This window comes from Raphanus sativus, unplaced genomic scaffold, assembly GCF_000801105.2.
Source record: "Raphanus sativus cultivar WK10039 unplaced genomic scaffold, ASM80110v3 Scaffold1331, whole genome shotgun sequence".
Taxonomy (NCBI): Eukaryota; Viridiplantae; Streptophyta; class Magnoliopsida; order Brassicales; family Brassicaceae; genus Raphanus; species Raphanus sativus.
This window is the reverse complement of record NW_026616643.1, coordinates 1-23,038: the sequence shown is the minus strand read 5'-3', so window position 1 is coordinate 23,038 and position 23,038 is coordinate 1. Positions and strand designations below refer to the sequence as shown.

Sequence of the window (23,038 nt, the reverse complement as noted above, 5' to 3'; positions counted from 1 at the left end):
CTCAACAGCGACGAGTTTGTGAAAATGTTAGTTGTGGATGGGAGCTTCTTGGTTGAACTTATGCTGATATCTTGGGATCCTCGACTCAGAGGCGAGAACGACCGCATATATGGGAAGCCCATGGATGATCAACGAACGTGTTTCGTGACATGGTTTTGATAGAAAACCAGTTACCCTACTTTGTGGTGAAGAGTTTGGTTGGTCTCTTGTACCAACGAGGAACAGATCCAGCAATACAGATTACTCATCACTTCTTCAGTCGTTATTTGGACCACATTGATGTTGCAAAATTTAAACCAGAGCCAGATCATTTCGTTGATGTTTTGAGGTCTTTTATTCTGCCAGAGGTTCCAATGAAACTGGAAGAAATCACAACATTTAAGGTCTTCAATGCACCGGAAGCAACTGAGCTTCTCAATGCTGGTGTTAAATTTCAAGCCAGCAGAGACCACCAGTAGTTGTTTTCTTGATATTAAATTTGCTAATGGATTGCTGGAGATCCTAACCATCACCGTCGGTGATTACACGGAACCCCTCTACAGAAACATCATTGTGTTCGAACAATGCCATTGCTCGGATAAGATCTTCCTGGACTACATCACACTGTCTCAGTTGCTTCATTAGATCCCCTGCAGATGCTGACATACTCATCGGCAGTGAGATCTTTGTTAACTATCTGGAAACGCAAAAAGATGTTCCAAAGTTGTTCAGTAGCTTGTGCCAAGAGGTGGTCCACTAGTACAAGATCTCACTTTCAGAGCCTCTCTGAGACCTACACGCTTACTGCACCATACGAAGGAACAGGTGGAAGGCGGTTCTGAGACGTGACTATTTCCAAAATCCTTGGTCAGTTGCTTCTGTATTGCTGCTGTGTGTTTCTCCTCATCCTCACTTGCATACAAGCTATATGCTCTATCTTGGCCCTGTGAGTGTTACCACAGATACTTACATCTTCTGGGATATCATTTTGGAGCCCAAAACTCAATAAATAATTTTCTTATGGAATGTAATAAATATTTGTATTATCAGAACAGACAGCAGTCAAGTCCTGACATGACTTTGTACTGAGTCTTGCCGTGGCTTGAGCTGAACTACTTCTTTGTTAAGGGTACTGGAAATAAAACTATTGTTTCAAGGTAAGCGGACATCTCAATGTATCAAATTATGTCTGGTTTTTACAATTTTTACATGTTCATATGTATGTAGAATTGTAGCATCAGAAACATACATAATAATTATTGATGCATCATATAACGAGTTTATTAATTATTTAAAATACTTTAAAATCATATGTGATGATTAATATATATACGTTTTTAAAAAATCAATTTATAGTGATTATTAGTAATGATTTTATACCAAATATATAATAGTAATATAACTATATAAATATTTGATAATCATTTTAAGGTTTTAAATCATCACTGAAGTTTTATTTATAGGAGTTTACAAAATGTTATGATGGTTAATAGGTTTTAAATATCACAGAAGTTTTAAAAATCTTTATAAAATTATTTTATACGAGTTTACAAAATATTTACAAAATTTTTTATAAAATTATTCAAAGTTAAGATTTTAAACTATTGATCATTGATAACAAATTATTTTCTTGAGTTATAAAACCATTTATTAGGATTATGAAACTATTTATAAAGATTCTAAAACTTCTGAGAAATAATTCATAAATTTAAATTTGTAAATATTTATGTATTATTTATAATTGTGTGGTTTCCTTTCTAAGAGGTTTTAAATGTTATCAAATCAGAATCAATCACAAATATTATTTTCTTACAAGTTCATTATTTTCATAACTTTTCTCAAAATCTCAAAAACAAAAAAAGAATTGTTTTGATTTTATTTAAAAGAAAGTAACCAGAAAAATTACATCAATCATAAAAAATCCAAAGAATATTATGAATAAAAATATATTCTTGAATTAATGAAAATTTTTATATTCTTAACTTTTATTAAATCAACAGAATTTACATATATATTATTTTGCAGATTTGTGATGATTATCTTGAGGGACTTTTGGGCCCAACACGCAGATCTGCGCGTGACCACTGGTGGCTTAATATGAAGTGATCACCAGCCCTCTTGATGCCTTAGGCGGGTTCTCTGGCGGACAATGCCCAGATTTCCGAGACGGTCTTTAGATGCTAGTCGGATTCCTCTCGAGGCATTCGGATACCAGGGTCATCAAAAAAATAATTTTTGTGCGTTTATACTTTAGTTGCAAGTGTGAATCTATTGTCACATTAGTTTATGATTTTAATAATTTTTATAGACGAAAATTTGATATACAAACCAATTAAATTATATATATATGTGTTGTAACAATAATGTTATAAAACAATTTAATGAAATATTGATTTGTAAAAGATGTAAAAATAAACTAAATACTACATATATCTTATTTAAAATTTTAAAAAGTATTAATAAATAAAATATGTATAAAATTAGCTACCAAAAATTCACTTCCAGCTTTAAAATATTAAAATATATTATCGTAGATAGAAACACAAAATATCATATTATATCAAAATTTGTACCCACAAATTCACGGACAACCACCTAGTTACCCCATAATTCAAAGGCTTATATGAATTTTATTTTCAAAATTTAAGCCTTACTGCCGCTTTACCCCACTCTCTCTTTTTGGCAGGGCCCGACGTCTTTCTCCGTTTCTTCCTTTCAAAGGAACGTTGCCTTTGTATATCTTCTTCTCAGAGTATTCCTCAACTTCCTCTCTTTTTCTCTCTAGATGTTCTCTATTTTTTTCTTGTTTCTTTAAAACGTCTCTAAACGCTTCTGTGGCACTGAACTGAGTACATGGAAGGTATGGATAGGAGGAGTGAAGGTGCAGGTGCAGGTTCCCTTGCAGATTCCATCAAAGCAAAGCTGGAATCTCTGCCTTCTCTTTCAAGCAAGTGTTGTATCTACAAGGTGCCCAATAAGCTCCGAAGGCTCAACCCTGATGCATATTCACCTCGGTTTATGTCTATTGGTCCGTTTCATCACGGTAAAGAAGAGCTCCAAGCCATGGAAGAGTATAAATACAGGTACTTGCATAGCTTTCTCACTAGAACAAGCTTTAGTTTAGAGCAACTTGTTGGAGTTGCAAGGACGTGGGAAGAGAATGCTCGGAGTTGTTACGCAGAAGATGTGGAACTTAACAGCGACGAGTTTGTTAAAATGTTAGTTGTGGATGGGAGCTTCTTGGTTGAATTTATTTTGAGATATGGTTATCATGGGCTCAGAGGCGAGAACGATCGCATATATGGGAAGCCATGGATGATCACCGACGTGTTTCATGACATTGTTTTGATAGAAAACCAGTTACCCTTTTTTGTGGTGAAGAGTTTGTTTGATCTCTTGTCTTCTGACTACCAACAAGGAACAGATTCAGTCAGACAGATTATTCATTTCTGCTTCAGTCGTTACTTGAGAATGTTTGATGCAAACTTAAAACCAGAGCCAGATCATTTCGTCGATGTTTTGAGGTCTTTTTATCTGCCAGAGGTTCCAATGGAAGTGGAAGAAACCACAACATTGAAGATCTCCAATGCACCGGAAGCAACTGAGCTTCTCAATGCCGGTGTTACGTTCAAGCCAGTAGAGACCAGTAGTTGTTTTCTTGATCTTAAATTTGCTGATGGAGTGCTGGAGATTCCTACCATCGCCGTCTCTGACAGAACGGAAACCATCTACAGAAACATCATTGTGTTTGAACAATGCCATTGCTCAGATAAGATCTTCATCGAGTACACCAGACTGCTCAGTTGTTTCATTGGATCCCCTGCAGGTGCAGACATACTCATCCGCAGTGGGATCTTTGTGAACCATCTTGGAAACTCAGAAGATGTTTCAAAGTTGTTTAGTAGCATGTGCCAAGAGGTTAACTTTGGTGCAAAATTTCACTTTCAGAGCCTCTCTAAGAACCTACACGCTTACTGCAACACACCATGGAACAGGTGGAAGGCGGTTCTGAGACGTGACTATTTCCAAAATCCTTGGTCAGTTGCTTCTGTTTTGGCTGCTGTGCTTCTCCTCATCCTCACTTTCATTCAAGCTATATGCTCTATCTTGGCCCTGTGAGTGTTACCACAGGTACTTACATCTTCTGGGATATCATTTTGGTTCCCTAACTCAATAAATAAATAATATTCTTATGGAATATAATAAATATTTGTATTATCACAACAGACAGCAGTCATGTCCTGACAAGACTTTGTACTGAGTCTTGCCATGGCTTGAGCTGAACTACTTTCTTTGTTAAGTCCCTGATGCAGCCTACATTCTTTTCCATATCGGCTTTGGTTTTCTTTGTTTCCTTATCTACTCAGTTTTACTTAAAGCTTTATGTTTCCTTTTTATTTATGGATAAGGAAGAGTTATAATTCCTTTTTCTAATCAGCATTGGTGTTTTGCTTTCATATATATAGTCGATGCCTAGGTGTTGTAAGGTCACGACATTGATAAATAATATATTCTGAGTTTTTTATAAACTCAAACCCCCTTGTTATCGGATAGTACCTCGACTCTCAACTATCTCAAGAATACAACTAATCTAGGTATTCTAAGAATCAATAGATTACTTGTGTTATACGTAGTCACGACTACACCAGTCCCCTATCTCAATGTATCAAAATTATGTCTTATTTTACAATTTTTGCATGTTCATATATGTATGTAGAATTGTAGCATCAGAACATACATCATTCAGATCCTGACATGACTTTCAGACTTTGTACTGAATCTTGCAATATCTTGAACTATTTGCTTTGTTAAGGGGACTAGAAATACATTTAAAAAATATATATATATATTTAAGGCAAGGAGACTATCTCAATGTGTCAAAATCATGTTTAGTTTTACAATTTTCACATGAGATGGCATTTGCCTAGCAGCACAACTTATATAAACCATTCCACTACTGAAGAAGAGACCAAAAGTGATTTCACCTGATGCAAGTGTTGAAGCCAGTGAGATGTGCTGACTTGGTTATGCCTCTTTTGGCACATCAGGAGAACTCAACGCCAGGTTTCATCTTGAAAGAGTATTGTAACACTTCCCGGAGATGTTAGTGTTGCCACTCTTTTAAACTGTAAACAGAATGAAACCAAACTCATTGTCAGTTTTTTGCTACTTTATTAAACACTAACAGGAGATATGGGCAACCAGAACATACCTTTTCTTGGTTATACTTGTTCCTTACAGCGACAAGGGTGCTTCCACTGGTGTTAGAGCTGCAAATCCTCCATTGCAAGTACTGTGTTCTTAAGAGAAGGCGTCTCATATCTAGTATAGTGCTGTAGAGTTGAGTTCTTTAAGCAATAACATTTCACATAAGCAAAACTATCTTCCCTCTGAAGAGTAAAGTACATGTGAGCTCACCCAAGGATGCTTAGATTGGTCTAGTGTCCATCTTGCTTAAAAAAACAGCCGAGGCAGCAATTAAGGACGGCAAGAACCTAAGAAAACTATATTCAACAAGAGTCAACTCTGCAAGATAGTTTGCTAAGGACTTCATCTCAATGTGGTGAGCCTGATCAGACGCTCGAGCTGCTTGAATGAACATACTGAAACGCAGCAGAAGAAGAAGAAGAAGAAGAAGAAGAAGAAGAAGAAGAAATTGACTTAATATTACATATTGTTTAGATTGAAGTAAATATAACGTATTAGTGTTTGATCTGAGAAACGTTTGGTGGTGGGAACTGATAACCGAAAGCGCAGGAAGTTTAAACCTGAGTCTCCAGGGCCACTACTTGGAGTCTTGTGTATGTATTGTCTGGAATGAAGCAAAACTCCTCCAACCTTGGTGCACAAATCTCTTTCATACTTTCTTCAGAGACTCAACAAGAAGAGTGTCTTAGTTAATTCACTTGTGCTGACATTTTTAATACTCATATTGCAAAAGTGAATGTTAGAAGTGTGGGAACTCAGGAGGATAATACTCTCATTATCGCTGTTTCTTAAGGGGTCTTTTAGAGTAGTTAGTAATTAAAGAAAAAAGAAAATAGATATATTAAATTAAGAGGAGGAAGAAAGTTTCTTATTGGACACGTGTTGTTGATAGGAGAAGGAAACATCTCCTCTCTCTCTCTCTATATATATCAAATCCCTGAAACAAGCACTTGATCTCATTCTCTTCTCTTCTCTTCTCCAATCCTCGATTTATTTTCAGGGATTGTATCTTTCTTACAGATTCTTCCTCTGTCGGCACACGATTCATGGCTGCGTTATTTCATTACTGACCAAGGAGTGTTGCTGGATTTGGTTCTAACCAAAGCGCTCAGCCGAGAAGACACCAATGGCCATCGCTAAGTCGAAAAAATGTTATCTTCCTTTCTCGGCCACACACAAGTATGTCCGTCCGATCAACACAATCTCTTTTCTCCATCTATTTCGCATCGACTTAGGTTCTTCTCTGTTTTCATACTCTGTTAACCTAAGCACAAAAAAAAAAAAAGATTAAAACTTTCGAGTTCCCAGATTGCTAGCCTACATTGATTCTATTAATGATTATGATTGTTTACAGGAAGAAGGGCATGTTTCGATGCAAAATTATCAACAACCTTCTTCGGACTAACCAATCTTCTCTAGTATAATGATATGTGGACACTCGCTCTGTTTTGCAAGGAATGTCTTGTGATAATAAAAACGAAGATGAAGTGATTGATGGCAAGAGAAAACATCTGAAACCTCAAACGAAGATGAAGCTCTGAGGTTGCTTCCTGAAGCGTTTGGGAGAGGATACAAGGGTTGTTTGTTCTTCATCTCTCCAACAATCAGCTCCAGGTTACTTCTTGTTCCTTTTGAAATTACCAATCTGCTGCATTCTTGTCTTGGGTCTGTTCCTGGATGTTCCAAGTATGCAACTTTGGTTTCATTTTCTTTAGGGTTTAGGGATTATGGAAATTAGTTCGACGCTAAACCCCAACTCACCTCACCTCTCTTCGTCCCTGCAGCTGTTAAGTGACGACCTCCACTTGGTACCATGACTACTGGATCAGCCAGCACCAAGGAGCTGATGGTTTCATTTGATGTAGCTGATCTTCTTCCACAATCATTTGATGTCGATGACATGGAAGATGTCTTCAAAGCTGAGTTTGATCATCAAGGATACCGTTGGACAACAAATGTATCAAGCACCTTCCGACTTTGGTAAGCTTGTTTACAAGAAAACAATGTTTAATTATTTTTTTTAAGAAACTAGTATTGGAGCATAAAAATGTTGGTGTTTCTTAACTAAGTTCTTAACTAATACTATTTAATACTAAAAAAAAATCATTAAGAGACCCTAATGGGATTCTAGTGTTAATGACACCAAGAAGCTGTAGCTTCACAATAATCATGGAACCATTGCATATCTAATAATATTAAACCAATCTTATTATTATTATTTAATATAAAATAATCCTAGATTAGTGTATTGCCGCTTTACCCACTCTCTCTCTCTCTCTCTCTTTGGCAGGGCCTACTGATGTCTTTCTCCGTTCCTTCCTTTCAAACGAACGATGACTTCTGAATCTGTATCTCTTCTTCTCAGAGTATTCCTCTCTCTTTCTCGCTCTGTTTTTCTGTTTCTTTAATACCGTCTCTAAACGCTTCTTCTCAGAGTACATGAAAGGTATGGATAGGAGGAGTGAAGATGCAGGTTCCCTTGCAGATTCCATCAAAGCAAAGCTGGAATCTCTGTCTCCGCTTTCAAACAAGTGTTGTATCTACAAGGTACCCAATAAGCTCCGAAGGCTCAACCCTGATGCATATTCACCTCGGGTTATGTCTATTGGTCCGTTTCATCACGGTAAAGAAGAGCTCCAAGCCATGGAAGAGCACAAATACAGGTACTTGCAGAGCTTTCTCACTAGAACAAGCTTTAGTTTAGAGCAACTTGTTGGAGTTGCAAGGACGTGGGAAGCGAAGGCTAGGAGCTGTTACGCAGAAGATGTGGAACTTAACAGCGACGAGTTTGTGAAAATGTTAGTTGTGGATGGGAGCTTCTTGGTTGAATTTTTTCTGAGATTTCGTAATCGTCGGCTCGTAAGCGAGAACGATCGCATATATGGGAAGCCATGGATGGTTTACGACGTGTATCGTGACATGGTTTTGATAGAAAACCAGTTACCCTTTTTTGTGGTGAAGAGCTTGTTTGATATCTTGTCTTCTGACTACCAACAAGGAACAGATTCAGTCATACAGAAAATTCATCACTTCTTCAGGTGTTTCTTGAGAAACATTGATGATGCAAATTTAAAACCAGAGCCAGATCATCTCGTTGATGTTTTGAGGTCTCTTTATCTGCCAGAGGTTCCAATGGAAGTGGAAGAAACCACAACATTTAAGGTCTTCAATGCACCGGAAGCAACCGAGCTTCTCAATGCTGGTGTTAAGTTAAAGCCAGCAGAGACCAGTAGTTGTTTACTTGATCTTAAATTTGCTGATGGAGTGCTGGAGATTCCTACTATCAGCATCAATGATTTTACAGAACCCATCTACAGAAACATCATTGTGTTCGAACAATGCCATTGCTCAGATAAGATCTTCACCGAGTACATCAGACTGCTCAGTTTTTTCATCGGATCCCCTGTAGGTGCAGACATACTCATCCGCAGTGAGATCTTTGTGAACGATCTTGGAATCGCAGAAGATGTTTCAAAGTTGTTCAATAGCATGTGCCAAGAGGTTGTCTATGGTGAAGAACTTCACTTTCAGAGCCTCTCTGAGAACCTACACGCTTACTGCAACACACCACGGAACAGGTGGAAGGCGGTTCTGAGACGTGACTATTTCCAAAATCCTTGGTCTGTTGCTTCTGTTTTGGCTGCTGTGCTTCTCCTCATCCTCACTTTCATTCAAGCTATATGCTCTATCTTGGCCCTGTGAGTGTTACCACAGGTACTTGCATCTTCTGGGATATCATTTTGGTTCCCAAACTCAATAAATAATATTCTTATGGAATGTAATAAATATTTGTATTATCAGAACAGACAGCAGTCATGTCCTGACATGACTTTGTACTGAGTCTTGCCATGGCTTGAGCTGAGCTACTTTCTTTATTAAGGGTACTGGAATAAAACAATTGTTTCATATGTATGTAGAATTGTAGCATCAGAACATACATCATTCAGATCCTGACATGACTTTGTACTGAATCTTGCAATATCTTGAACTACTTGCTTTGTTAAGGGACTAGAAATACATTTTTTTTTAAATATATTTTTAAGGCAAGGAGACTATCTCAATGTGTCAAAACCATGTTTAGTTTTACAATTTTCACATGAGATGGCATTTGCCTAGAAGCACAACTTATATAAACCATTCCACTACTGAAGAAGAGACCAAAAGTGATGTCACCTGATGCAATTGTTGAAGCCAGTGAGATGTGCTGACTTGGTTATGCCTCTTTTGGTCACATCAGGAGAACTTAAAGCCAGGTTTCATCTTGAGAACAGTGTTGTGACACGTTCAGGAGATGTTAGTGTTGCCACTCTTTTAAACTGTAAACAGAATGAGACAAAACTCATTGTCAGTTTTTGCTAATCTCTTAAACACTCGGAAAATATGGGCAACCAGAACATACCTTTTCTTGGTTATACTTGTTCCTTACAGCAACAAGGGTGCTTCCACTGGTGTTGAGCTGCAAATCCTCCATTGCAAGCACTGTGTTCTTAAGAGCAGGTGTCTCATATCTAGTATAGTGCTGTAGAGTTGAGTTCTGTAAGCAATAAAATTCACATAAACAAACTTATCTTCCCACTAAAGAATAAGTAAAAAGCATTTTAAAGTTAAGCAATGTGAGCTCACCCAAGGATGCTTAGATTGGTCTAGCGTCCATCTTGCTAAGAAAACAGCTGAGGCAGCAATTAGAGACGGCAAGAACCTTAGAAAACTATATTCCACAAGAGTCAATTCTGCAAGATAGTTTGCTAAGGACTTCATCTCAATGTGGTGAGCCTGATCAGACGCTTGAGCTGCTTGAATGAACCGCCTGAAACGCAGAAGAAGAAAATGACTTTATAATAATACGTACTGTTTAGATTGAAAGTAAATATAGCGTTTGGTGTATAACCTGAGAAACGTTTTGGTGGTTGGAACTGATAAACGAAAGTGCAGAAAGTTTAAAACTCGAGTCTCCATGGCCACTACTTCGAGTCTTGTGTATGTATTGTCTGTAATGAAGCAGAACTCTTCCAACCTTGGTGCACATATCTCTTCATACTTCCTTCAGAGGCTCAACAAGAATAATGTCTTAGTTAATTCACTTTTGCTGACATTACTACACTCATTTGCAAAAGCGAATGTTAGAAGTGGGGAAACTCACGAGGCTATTAGCATGCAAGTGACACCAAGAAGCTGGAGCCTCCGTTTTTCAATGTAATTGTTGGACAGGAACCGATCAACGAGGTTCACTGCAAGGTATAGAGTGTCTGCAGCCAGCTTATACTCTTCAGAAACCTACAAGAAATAGCATTATTAACAGTGGCTCTTACTCTTTAACAAATGCTTTTGAAGTAGTAGTAGTACCTCCACAAGCCAATCAATGAGAATCCCACGCATGCTTGGACCGATATCTCGCTGTACTTGCACCATATAGCTAGTTGAAGGTCTTTGATCAAGCTTTAGCAACAACAATAAAAAAAACAGAGTCTCAGTATGTTATCATCTAGTGGAAAGATAAAGTAAAGACATCATTTTAGTTCAAACCTCTGCAACATGAAAACTGTCATACATATTTGCAGCATATAAGCAACAAAACCGAGGATCTTGGTCATTGGAATCAATATCTACAGGCTTAAGATAGCCTCTGAAACCATATCCGTCTTCTTCTACAAAATCCAGAGTAAATTTGAGAAACATACAGTTAGGTATATGCTTTCATTTAACATTGATTCTCTGATATGTTTTGAAATATGATATATGGTTACTTATTATTTTTCAGCATTTTTGAATTATTTAGTTTAGTCATCTTACTTTGATCTCCATCTTTGGAGTTTGTAGCAGATTCAACCATCCTAATCTTTGACAAATCTTCTGCTAGTTTAGATTTTTCGGCATCCACATCTTGGTCTCTCTTGCTAGCCTGTCACGTTATATGTTAAGAATCAAGAACGCAATTCAAAACACCAACACGCCTCTAGATTCTTGGATGATTATCACGTTATACGTATCATCACATCACATCACTATATCAATAAAGAAGGTACTTCTAAGGAATCGTTACCTTAACATTGTTCCCATCCAAACAGGCCAAAGAGTTAGTCACATCCTTGAGCACCGAACGTCTCTTATGTTGACAACAATCTTTTATATCATCTGATGCCATTCGCTTTTTATGCATTGGTGCCTGTTTAAAATCGGGTTTTGATGGAGATATCGACGCTCCTAATGCCGCCTTGGCTCGTGATCTAGTGACTCTCACATTCTCTTGTCCAGTTTTCGCAGTAGAGATTGTTTCTTTGTTAGCCTTGGACTGCATTGAAGAACCTCTACGCATGATTTTATTATTGGAAAACTCTCCACAGGTATGCCAAGCCTGCAGAACGTATACATAATTTAAAAAAAAAAAGTTAAATTGAGTGAGATATTAGATTATCACAAATGTTTCTCATCCTTGGACACAATCATATGTAACCAAAAAACTATTGATCATTATTGTCTTAACCATCCCACGCAAATAACAAGAATGAAAAGAGAAAACAAGAGCGCGAACACTGTCTGAAAACATAGATCAATCATGAAACAGAACAAGTCTAACAGATCAACAAATTTCAGATAACATGGAGAAGTGATGATACCTTCAGATCATGAATATGGAAATTGTGAATCTCCAGTGGAGAAGGGTTGTTGAAATAGGAGGAGGAGCGGGATTCTATGATCTTGTTCGAATTTTCTATATCAGAAATAAGAAAAATAAATAAAAGAAATGAAATGAAAACTAACGATTTGAACAGTTGTCAGATTATTTGAGAGTGTCAGAATGATATCTGACACTTTGACGTCCGGTCCGTTTCAGTAAATTTCCATTTTCTAATTTGAAATTAATAAAATAATAAGCCGTTACGCGCCTCTGTTTCCCTACCGCTTTAAAACCCTAAAAGCCCACTGGAACTCTTAACGAACCGACAATTTTATACTCTCCAATGAAACCTGTAATCTATGTTCTGTTTTGTTCAAAGCCCAATCTATGTTCTCCAATTTACAAAAGTGTGTGTGTTTAGATAATCATTGGCAAAATCAGCGAAAGTACAAATATTTGTTTTATTTTCTTTTTGTTTTTACAGAAATAAAACGTTTATTTTATTTGAACTGAAATTGTTGAGTTTAGTAGAATTCAATTTGAGTTTAACTTGACTTGCGTTTTATCTCCTTACTTTAACTTTATTTATTTTTAAATCACCAAATTTTACCAATCATATTGTAGCTTTAGTTTTAGTAGTTAAAACCAATATCAAGTTTCTATAATTTTTTATCAATCGTGCTTTAGCTTTATTTTTAAAGCTACAGCCAAAAAATTAAAGCAATTTTTTTCTTATGTGTGTTTAAGTATAAAACCTAAAACTCTCTTTTATTGACGGTAGAATCTATAAAATAAAACAAGCTATCTATAATATAAAACAAATTAGATAATTATAATTAAGCCATCTTTAAATGTTTAATTTAATTTTGGGTGTTTTTAAATTGATTGAAATATTTTAAATAACATCGTTATTATTTACATATCACATTTTAAATAATAGTAAAATTTGATAATTTACAAAAAAAAATTAATATAAATTCTTTAATTGATAAAAATTAATTATTTTATATATACATTACATATTTCACATATTTTATTTTAAAATATCTAAAGTCTATAACTTACAGCTACAACAAATTTAACTATAGCAAAAGTCTCTGCAAAGAAAATATACAGTAACAACTGCACAGCTACAACCAATTTATCTACATCTGAATTTGTACAGCTAAATTTCTAAAATCACACCCGAACCAATCATCACCTATATATATGTTTGGAAAACTGTTCAGTAATTAATAATAGAACAAACTATTATAGCATATAAAAATTCAAGATAAATATGTAACCAACTAAAAAAAATGTAAGAAAAATATAACAAACTCTATAAAATTCTAGGACATGAGAATAAATAAAATATTCTAAGGGCAAAAGACTACAAATAAATATATTTTGTGATAGTTTCAGTGAGAAGGGAAGAATTTATTGAGGCAGCAAGGTAGACCATAAAACTCATCGTTTCGGACATCAAGATTGTATAGTCGAAACTTCTCCCACCATTTTAGCCCACAATCTTTCTTGGCTTCATCGCTCTCACGAGACAATGTGCAATCAAGCACTATTGCTATCATTCCCGCAACCGTTGTATGTGACATGAATATCACTCTTATCATATCTTCCAACTGTTTCGTATATAATCCAAGAAAAGCATAATTTGATAAGCATGTTTTAATTCTTTTCACAAAGTATATAAGGGAATGTACTGACCCAGTTAGAGTGATGATCAGACCGCCAACCTCCATTGTAGTATTCTCTAAAGTATTGAGGGATTGATATAGCCATGAAAAATGAAAATCCCAAAATGAATTTGGTGTTGAAGCTGTTGAGGTTGCAAAACTGTAGAAAGCTAATGCCCGCAGACGCTACATTGCATTGAATTTGATTTGATTTTTAGTGAAAAAAACAAAGCATGTTATTATATGAAAATGTAATTTTCATTTTGATAGTATGTAAAATTGTGATGTGATGAAGAGACTTACACACAAAACACAAGACCATGCAGTAAACGGACGCCATGATCGGTAATGGTATGGACGCGAAAAAAGCTCCAAATTTTCCTGCATTTTGATAAATAAAAATAAAAAACTAAACTGGAAAATATCCAGCAAATCTATTTATACATAAGAAGATATAGTTTATAACAAAAAAATATATTGTATTTACCGAAAATGGAGAAGAAAATCATGAAGGCAGCTGAAATTTGTATCACTCTTCGACTCCCAATTTTAGTCATGGCCAAAAGTCCAATATTTTCTCTGAACATTAACGTTAACCATATAATAATAAGCGTTTACCATAATTAATATTTAATAAATTAATACATGGTCAAGAAATAAATAAAAAGTTAATTTAGAAATGAGGTTCGTTACGATGAGGTTGTGATCCCTGAGACGCCTCCAAGAATGCCGTTGAGTAATACTCCAACTCCCTACACGATAGGCAATCATATATTTAAAAGATGATGATAAAACATAATTAACAAACGGTTAAAGACAATGCAACTAAGTAAGTTCCTCTTAGACTAACCAGCCAGCCAGTACCACGGCTGATAACTGATGGTGGGATCGGTGTCGCACTTCCATATCTTGCAGATGCGTAGAACAAACCGGTCGACTGCAATAATATGTAACACACTTTAGTGTAATAGTAAATTAAACTTTATGTGTCCATGATTTCAGTAATTAGTACTAAAATTTCAAATGATCAATTTCATATACAAAACGAAAGAGTAACCTCAAATAGAGTGACGAAAGAGGCAGCCATCATCGCAAAAGAATCAGTGAAGTGGAAGGTTGGGCTTCCCCATTGGAAAGGATATGGTAAGTATATCCTATTGTAATTCACATAGAGAGAATATAGAAACAATAAAGTTGTAACTAAATAGTGAAATCGCCAAATATAAAACATTCAAGTAGAAGAACTGACCAAGGAGTGTTGGTGATAAGACCATTACGGTCTGTACGGCAACTGATTTGAGTAGTTTGAGATTTATGGTTGTATACACCACTCGATGTGAGTAATAGAGCTAACAACCAAACCAATGGAATGCATATCATCATCCCATAACGGTCACATCTTGATCCATCCCAAAACACCCCTTTCTTCATCTTCAGAAAGCGCGGTAAGTACTACATTACACAAAGAAAAACATGGACGTTCATTAAGTTTTGTACGTGAACTTGTATACCAAATTATTTATAGTTTTTTTTATATAATCACGTGTAATAAAAGAAGCAATTGTTTAGACCTTTACCTGGGTGACTAAAACAAGTAAAATCAACCCGGGAAGTCCCACTTCAACGCATCTCGCCAACTAGAAAAAAAAAAATACATGATAAACATCAATAATATAAAGTTTTCAATAACCAACAAAAATGAGAGTATGGAAAACATACCAAAGGGAAGCCGATTTGGTAGAGTCCTAGTCCAGCAAACGTTGCCAAAGGAGCAATTGAGAGTGGGCTTAGAAATCTAATAAACACACAACCAAAAATATAGTTCTGTTTAGTTTATGAGTCCCACTTCAGATTAAGTGAAGTAATATTAGTTATTTTACCTTACGACATTTCTCCACAGGCCTAAGAAACATACAAGAACTTGGAAACAGCCGGCGATAATCAGAGCCCCTTGTATGCTTCTCATTGTTCCCACAAACCTCTATTAAATTATGTGGTCCAACCGTTTTTATCAGTGAAATTTAGTTTGTAAGAATAAACTAAAAGGCTTACTTCAAAAGGATTACCGGCTTCGTAAGAATAAATGATGAAACTAATGTTAAGACTTACTTCAAAAGGATCAGTGTAGTAAGTGAAGCGGGTTGAGGAAATGATGGAAGTGATAGGTATGATATAGGCATAAGAAGGAGCCGCTATCACAGGCAATCGAGTTCCAAAGAAAGACTGGAGCAATGTTGTTAGTCCAGATACAAATAGCATTGTTTGTATAACTCTAGCCTTCTCTGCCTGAGAAATCATAATTCAAGACATAAATTTCTGAATAGTTAAAAAATATACACCGAAAATTGAATAATTTGAAACATTTTTAATGTTAAATAATCCTTTTTATGATTCTTTAAGATTTCATTAAAACAAAAATATTAGTTTGATCGGTATATAAACGATCTTAAGGTATATTTGTTAACTACCACTCAAATAGCTCCAAAAATTCTTTCTAAAAAAAAATATCTCCAGAAATGAATAATTTGTTTTGTTTAACATGATTGTAAAATCAAAATCTAGAAGCCTACATTATGTAGACGTTGAGATTTGTTAATAATTATGAAAATATGTATATAAGTCTTTAAACTTTCTAACCTTTATACCTTAAGAAACAATAAATTTATTTGAAAATTATAGGTAAAACACAGTCATAAAATGAAGTTAGATCAAAACTTACATCACCACCTCCCATGTGTGGAACTAAAAGGCTTGGAATAAGAACCGTGATGCCAAGACTCAACAAATAATGCTGAAAACCCAACACTAACGCTTCAACTGTAACACCAGAACAATATTAGTTACACACATAAGTTGTTTAAACATAAGCAAACTAAATTAGCAAAACGATTTAATTTTTTGTTAAAACATACACCAAGGAGGAGGACTGTTGACACAATACTGAATTCCAGGGAGTTGTTCTTTCACCGGGTGGGGCTGTAACTCCACCGTCCTATTGCCCCCTCCTCTGTTGTTATTGTTTCCCCCACCGCCGTTGGCACCTCCATTGTTGTTATTGTTTCCCCCACCGCCGTTGGCACCTCCATTGTTGTTATTGTTTCCACCACCACCGTTGCCCCCTCCATTTGCCATGGACGTGGTTGAATTTTTGTCTTCTATATTCAAGGTAGACCAAAATAAAGTGTATCGATCATTTTGTATCGTTTAGTGTACATATTGTATCTACATTAATATATCATGTTTATGATCAATTACATAAACTTACTTTTAAAAAGGAGTCCACGTGAGAGGGAGATCAACGAAGCTTTCTTTGTTTGAACGAGATCGATAAGCCGAGAAGGTATAGACTATAGAGTGAATGAGAAGTCAAAAAGGTTTGGGTTAAAACTCTTTAACGTTTCCACAACTTATAAACGAAAAAAATAAAAATTTATGATTTACATTTTTATCAATTAATGTAATAATAAAAGGCTCGATAACGTCCGTTTTGGTACATGGAATTCGAAATACAAATCCATTGAGATTTAATTGACCGTATTAACAGATCCGGAGATTTTGAAACACCCTTTCATCTGATTTGAAAACAAATAAAGTTACTTATTGACATATACTAACTCCATTCGCACTTGTTTAATACAAATGTATATATGCATATGCGTATTTCGACTATATTATAATTGTCTTATAGCTAGTGGAAATAATTTTTTAGCCTTTACAACTCTTACTCAAGTCCGAGCTATCCTATTCAAACTATCCAGCACCTGTTGCATGGATGGTCGATTCTTCGCGTCTTCCTCAAGGCATTGTTTGATAATCTCGCACATACGCATCCCCTCTTGAAGAGGATAGCTATTCTCTAGATCTGGATCGATCATCTCAGCAATGCTTTCACTGTCATCTCGTATTTTTAGAATTATGTGCCGCATTTTTAAACCAGTTAACATCTGGAGCAGTATAGCACCAAAGCTGTACACATCGCCCGATATGTCCAACTTCCCTGTATTTTAGTAATTGCAAACTCGTAACATCAGTGTCTTTAAAATTCAATGGTTATTTGAAAACTTTGGGGAGGAGCAAGGGGAAATTTGTTGCCTGATAATATGTATTCGGGAGGTGCGTAATCTAACGAGGGGACGTGTGTCCCTTCTTCAATATAAGGTAGGTTTTTGAGTCCGTAATAGGAAACTCTTGCGTTGAACTCCTGCATACCCTTAAAGATGTCATTTATAAAGGAAGGAAGCAAAGTTTTCAAGAAGAAAAGGTGTACAAATTTTGTGTTTGTGTAAACTATCCTAGAGTATTTCTCTAATAAAATTCTCTATCAAAGAGTTAAGTAATATAAGGATCGATAATTCTTAACAAAAAAAAAAAAGAAAAGAAAATCCATACCAAATCGAGCAGGATTTTAGAAGCAGTGAGATATCGGCGAGAAAGACTGGTTTTCTTCCAAGAGTGCAAGAAAGCAAGACACTGAGCCACTCCTATGGATATGTTAAGTCGCGTCTCCCAGGACAGCGGCTTTGGACGAGTCTCTGTGAGAAAATGTGTCATCAAACCATGCATCAATGCCAAAAAGGAGAGGAATGCATAAACTTCGGCTTAACGTCTTTACCTCTATAGATGTGATTTTCTAAGCTTCCGGTTGGAAAGTATTCAGCAATAATGAACAACGTACGACGATCCGAACCATAGCCAATGAGCTTCACCAAGCTTGGATGAGAGTTACGTCGTAGAAACTCTAGGTCAATCTACAAATCTCAGTTTATATATTCAGCTAGTAGTGTTATGGGCAAATTTTTAGTTTTTATCATTAAAAAATCTTCAAAAAAAATCTCCAACATAGCATTTATCAAGAGTTATTCTTGGGTTCACCCCTAGAGTGAACCTAGAGGTTCACCTAACCAATAGGAATCATTCATTTCACAATTGATATCTTTTAAAAAAGAAAACAAAATATTGTCAAGATATATTATGTTTTTAAAATAAATAAAATAAAAATAATAGTAGTTACAGAAAATAATTTTTTAAAAATATATTTTTAACATCATCAAAAAAAATATACCCTAAACCCTAAATCATAAACCCTCAACCCTTGAGTATACCCTAAACCCTTGGGTATACGCTAAACCCTTGGATAATCTTAAACTCTAAACCCTAAACTCTAGTATATGCAAAAAAAAATTAGATATTTTAACGCCATCATCGAAATACTAAACCCTAAATCCTAAACTCTAAACCCTAAATCCTTGGGTAAATCATAAACACTTGGATAATCCTAAATTTTAAATCAAAAACACTAAGCACTAAAACAATAAATCTTAAAAATATTAAACCCTTAATCTTAATCCCTAAACTCTTTTTAGGATTAAGGATTTGGTATTTTTAAGATTTAGAGTTTAGAGTTTAGGGTTTAGTGTTTTGATGACAGAGTTAAAATATTTTTAATTTTTTTTCATATATTACTATTTTTATTTATTTTTAAAATTTTTTATTTTAAAAATATAATATAACTTGATAATATTTTGTTTCCTTTTTTAAAAGATATCAATTGTGAAATGAGTGATTCCTATTGGTTGGGTGAACCTCTAGGTTCACTCTAGGGGTGAACCCAAGAATAAGTCATTTATCAATCAATAAAAATACTAAAATATCTAAAACTCTAAACCTTAATGAATTATTCTTGGGTTCACCCCCTAAGGTGAACCTTTAGATTCACCAACCAATAGGATTCAAGTATTTCTTATTTAATATCTTTTAAAAAAGAAACAAAATCTTGTTAAATTATATTATGTTTTTAAAATAAATAGCTAAAAATAAAAAAAAACAGTAATAATTAAAAAAAAGAATTTTTTAATTTTTAAAACTATGATTCATCCAACGGTTTAGTGTTTACCCAAGGGTTTAGGGTTTCCCAAGGGTTTAGGGTTTAGTATTTAGGGTTTAGGGTTTAGTATTTTGGGTTTAGAGTTTTATTAATTTTGCAACTACAACTATTTTTATTTATTTTTAGCTATTTATTTGAAAACATAATATAATTTAACAATATTTTATTTATTTTTTAAAAACATTAAATATAAAATACTTGAATCCTATTGGTTGGTGAATCTAAAGGTTCACCCTATGGGGTGAACCTAAGAATAACTCAACCTTAATTATAACTCCGCCCCGTAAATACTAAAATCCTACACTATAATCACTAAACACAAACAATAGATAAAAAATGTATTTTGAACTTTTACCAAGATCATTTGGATGATTTCTCTTTTTGCTAATTTTTAAATAAAAACTTAATTTAATGCTATCTATGAGTATTTTTTCTATTTTTATTTTTTACAAATACTTGGTTATTTTGTTTGTCAATTATAAATAGATATTTATGGTCTGACACTAAATATCCATAATTACTTACAAGCCAATCTTGCAAATCTTGATCAAGATCCTTGAACATGTAAAATCTCTTAACCGCTACTGCCATGCCAACCCCTTCCTTGGCTGGAGATAACGTCTTGGGGTTGATGTATCCCCTGACATGGCTGCCAAAGCGCTCTCCTTTTACCATCGCCTTACTAAAATCCTTAGTTGTTTTTTTCAGCTCCGCCACCGTGAAGACTTTCACACGCTCTTCCGCTGTACATATATAGTAGTATCAAGAAATGGAAATAATATCCTCTATATATACTTGTCAAATACACTGAGATTTTTATAATACTTACTTGAAATAGGATCAGGTTGTCGGGTGAAAAGTGTGTGACAGTTACCCATCCCGATTCTGACTCTCTAATGAAGAAGAAGATCTTTTTATGTACATATGTTTTCTAGATCTTCGATAGAGTAAAAACAACCAATAAGCTGGTCTGTGTCTTGACAAGTCAAGGTAAACGCGTTGAAAGGTACCGAGTGCCATCCGCGTTTCTGACAAAGTCAACTATTCTATGGTGAGAAATACGACGCCGCTTTGTCAATTGCTTCGGGAGAGAGCTATTTTATATTTTTCATTCTGCTGTCTAAGAGGGGATTTGTTGTATCTTTTGTTAGCAACATTAGGTAAAAGTGAAGATGATTGCGCCTGAAGAGAGGCGCGTAACATTTGAACCACATTTAAAAAAAAAGACGACCGTCCACACTTGTTTAGTACAATATATATATATATATGTGCATATGCGTACATCGACTATGTTTATAACTGTCTTATAGTGGAAAGCGTTTACGATTCTTAGTGTACTTGTCCAGTTGTCCTCAGATCCGAGCTATACCAGTCAAATTATCTAGCACCCGTTGCATGGATGGTCGATTCTTCGGGATTTCCTCAAGGCGTTGTTTTATAATCTCGCACATACGCATCCTCTCTTCATGAGGATAGCTATTCTCTAAATCCGGATCAATCATCTCAGCAATGTTTTCAGTGTTGTTCCGTATCGCTCGCTTTGCTAGGATTATGCGCCGTTTTCCAAAACCAGTTAGCATCTCTAGCAGTATAACACCGAAGCTGTACACATCGCCGGGCATGTCCAACTTCCCTGTACTTCGTGAGGTCAGTGACCTTATAATTCAATGGTTATGTGAAACTATTGGGGAGAATGAGCAAAGGAAATATTGTTGCCTGATATTATGAATTCGGGAGGTGTGTGATGAAACCTAGCTGGTTCAGCATAATAGGAGGAGACGTACGAACTTTCATCATCAGAAGGTAGGTTTTTGAGTCCGAAATAGGAAACTCTTGCGTTGAACTCCTGCGTACCCTCAAAGATGTTGTCATTTGTAAGGGTGGGGAGCAAGTTTTCAAGAAAAAAAGAAAGGGAAAGCAAATCCATAGCGAATCGAGCAGGATTTTAGAAGAGGTAAGATATCTGCGATAGAGACTGGTTTTCTTCCAAGAGTGCAAGAAAGCAAGACACTGAGCCACTGCCTATGGATATGTTAACTTATAACGGTCTTTGGCTTTGGCTTAGTCACAGTTGCTGATTCTCGTCTGACTCGAACCGAGGCAGAGTACTGCAGATCAATAACAACAAATGAACTATTTGTTTTGTGGAATTCACTTGAGACGACAAATCAAAATTTGTATTCGTGGATGTAAGCTCATGTGTGTGTTGAGCTAGCAATCTCCTGACAACTGTAGGAGCCCCACATGTACTCCAGACCAGAATTTTTAGAGAACAAATTCAAAGAAAAACCATATAAACGCTATTTATATATATAGCTCCTTGATGATATTAAACATCAAAGACTTTTTTTGAACCACAACATTAACATATTAACTATTGTTTTGTTTGTTTGTAAGTTTGTAACACAAGTAAAATAGTTCAATTAGATAATGATAAAAGAATCAGAGATATTTAACTATTGTTTTGTTTGTTTGCAAAACAAATAAAATAATTCAATTAGACAATGATAAAATCTTATAAAATAAACACTATTCAAGTTTCCAACTGCATGATGTTTTCACATTTATCCATAACCTTGAAACACACGTCATGCGGCTCATACGGCCTTGTTGCTCTGATGATATTAACCTTTCTCAAATCATTCTTTATCAGATCATAATAGAGAATATAACAAGGACGAGTCAACGCCAAGATAACCTTATTGTTCTGATCCGTACCATGCACAATCAACTTCTTACGGTTAATATCATCCACTAAATGCATCTGACAAGGCTTCAAAACCAGAGACTTCCTCGACCATGTTCCACCATCCACCTCCAAGACCCACAACTCGAACACACCCGTTTCTCTAATACGTGTACAATCAAAGATTGCTGGTTTTCCACCGTGCTCTATGAAACCCAAGGACTTACAATGCTGATACTCTGAATGGGGTGCTTGGATCACACGGAACTCTTCGGACCTAACGTCAAAACAGTAAACATGACATGTAGGATTGGAAGCCAGATAATATATAACTCCGTTGATGCAGAGTCCTTGTTTTGTTGGAAGGTGAGGTTGATCATCATACTCGATTCTTTTCCAAAAACCTCTGGGTTCCAGTACAAAGACCCAAAACTCGTTGGTTATTATCTTCTTGTAATCTCGCGAGATTACCACAACATTGCAGACTATTTTGTATTGATCATGAACATGATCATGTCCGAAAAAGTAGAAGACATGCTTATTACGTTCTTGCTGAGCAAAAATGTTGGATTTGACTGCGGGTAAGGTTAAGCTTTGTCTAGTGGAGGGATTATAGATACATGCTTTTCTGCAAACAGTGTATAAAATCAAACCGCGAAGAGATACCATATTGTATCCTCCCATCCCTGGGAAAGTCAAATCTTGTTCTAACGATGATTCATCACTATTACTAGACGACAAAGATAACCTTAAGGATAGCAGTTCAAACTTTTCAGTGTTGCGGCAAAACTCCATCGAATCACAATTGTAGTGTCCATCCGAAGTCAAACTCAAATTCAAACTCATGTATACACCAAGTGGTCGCATCAGTCGCGATGGAGATGATGCGACCTTGAGATAAAGGTTGCTAAAATATCGAGAACGGATCAGAGAAGACCAGAGCTTTGAGACACACTTGAACCTCATAAGCGATTTAACAGGCAATCTACTCA

General features: G+C 35.5%; 7 protein-coding genes across 11 annotated transcripts; 2 read left to right on the top strand and 5 right to left on the bottom strand.

Moving 5' to 3' along the window:
• The first annotated feature begins 2,678 nt into the window (after nucleotides 1-2,678).
• On the top strand, nucleotides 2,679-4,849 carry LOC130504050 (UPF0481 protein At3g47200-like). Its single transcript, XM_056998622.1, has one exon. It carries the CDS (start codon nucleotides 2,833-2,835, stop codon nucleotides 4,096-4,098), a length of 1,266 nt encoding a protein of 421 aa, XP_056854602.1. The 5' UTR covers nucleotides 2,679-2,832; the 3' UTR covers nucleotides 4,099-4,849.
• A 1,026-nt stretch (nucleotides 4,850-5,875) lies between these two features.
• On the top strand, nucleotides 5,876-9,051 carry LOC108828175 (UPF0481 protein At3g47200). 5 transcript variants are annotated; one of them, XM_018601774.2, is made up of 5 exons: nucleotides 5,876-6,366; nucleotides 6,542-6,801; nucleotides 6,972-7,167; nucleotides 7,478-7,535; nucleotides 7,622-9,051. In XM_018601774.2, exon 5 carries the CDS (start codon nucleotides 7,627-7,629, stop codon nucleotides 8,887-8,889), a length of 1,263 nt encoding a protein of 420 aa, XP_018457276.1. In that variant the 5' UTR covers nucleotides 5,876-6,366; nucleotides 6,542-6,801; nucleotides 6,972-7,167; nucleotides 7,478-7,535; nucleotides 7,622-7,626; the 3' UTR covers nucleotides 8,890-9,051. The 5 variants fall into 5 exon arrangements, with proteins under 5 accessions (XP_018457276.1, XP_018457275.1, XP_018457272.1 ...); XM_018601773.2 differs by having other exon boundaries at nucleotides 7,478-7,553; XM_018601770.2 differs by having other exon boundaries at nucleotides 6,643-6,801; nucleotides 7,478-9,050.
• A 145-nt stretch (nucleotides 9,052-9,196) lies between these two features.
• LOC130504052 (cyclin-A2-1-like) lies at nucleotides 9,197-11,532 on the bottom strand. The gene is given in 8 exon segments (XM_056998624.1): nucleotides 9,197-9,503; nucleotides 9,587-9,721; nucleotides 9,811-9,994; nucleotides 10,076-10,228; nucleotides 10,328-10,623; nucleotides 10,711-10,832; nucleotides 10,978-11,086; nucleotides 11,228-11,532. Coding segments are annotated over 8 exon segments (1,332 nt in total). The 5' UTR covers nucleotides 11,501-11,532; the 3' UTR covers nucleotides 9,197-9,443.
• A 1,671-nt stretch (nucleotides 11,533-13,203) lies between these two features.
• Nucleotides 13,204-16,671, bottom strand: LOC130504049 (putative nucleobase-ascorbate transporter 10; the record flags this gene model as incomplete). The annotated part of the gene is made up of 14 exons (XM_056998621.1): nucleotides 13,204-13,422; nucleotides 13,508-13,662; nucleotides 13,780-13,857; nucleotides 13,964-14,055; nucleotides 14,170-14,228; nucleotides 14,327-14,413; nucleotides 14,534-14,630; nucleotides 14,726-14,928; nucleotides 15,054-15,113; nucleotides 15,196-15,271; nucleotides 15,357-15,457; nucleotides 15,586-15,762; nucleotides 16,196-16,293; nucleotides 16,389-16,671. Coding segments are annotated over 14 exons (1,785 nt in total), but the record flags the coding sequence as incomplete, so codon positions are not given.
• A 307-nt stretch (nucleotides 16,672-16,978) lies between these two features.
• On the bottom strand, nucleotides 16,979-20,325 carry LOC108825218 (probable serine/threonine-protein kinase PIX13). Its single transcript, XM_056998619.1, has 6 exons — nucleotides 20,190-20,325; nucleotides 19,886-20,103; nucleotides 18,089-18,224; nucleotides 17,866-18,008; nucleotides 17,569-17,677; nucleotides 16,979-17,473 (listed from the first exon to the last, which is right to left on the bottom strand). The coding sequence occupies exons 1-6, from the start codon at nucleotides 20,236-20,238 to the stop codon at nucleotides 17,202-17,204; spliced, it is 927 nt and encodes a 308-aa protein (XP_056854599.1). The 5' UTR covers nucleotides 20,239-20,325; the 3' UTR covers nucleotides 16,979-17,201.
• A 387-nt stretch (nucleotides 20,326-20,712) lies between these two features.
• Nucleotides 20,713-21,606, bottom strand: LOC108838150 (probable serine/threonine-protein kinase PBL8). The gene is made up of 4 exons (XM_056998620.1): nucleotides 21,588-21,606; nucleotides 21,291-21,378; nucleotides 21,077-21,207; nucleotides 20,713-20,993 (listed from the first exon to the last, which is right to left on the bottom strand). Exons 1-4 carry the CDS (start codon nucleotides 21,604-21,606, stop codon nucleotides 20,713-20,715), a joined length of 519 nt encoding a protein of 172 aa, XP_056854600.1.
• Nucleotides 21,607-21,893: 287 nt separating this feature from the next.
• LOC130504051 (putative F-box protein At5g62660) lies at nucleotides 21,894-23,030 on the bottom strand (the record flags this gene model as incomplete). Its single annotated transcript, XM_056998623.1, has 1 exon — nucleotides 21,894-23,030. A coding segment is annotated over one exon (1,137 nt), but the record flags the coding sequence as incomplete, so codon positions are not given.
• Nucleotides 23,031-23,038: the final 8 nt, after the last annotated feature.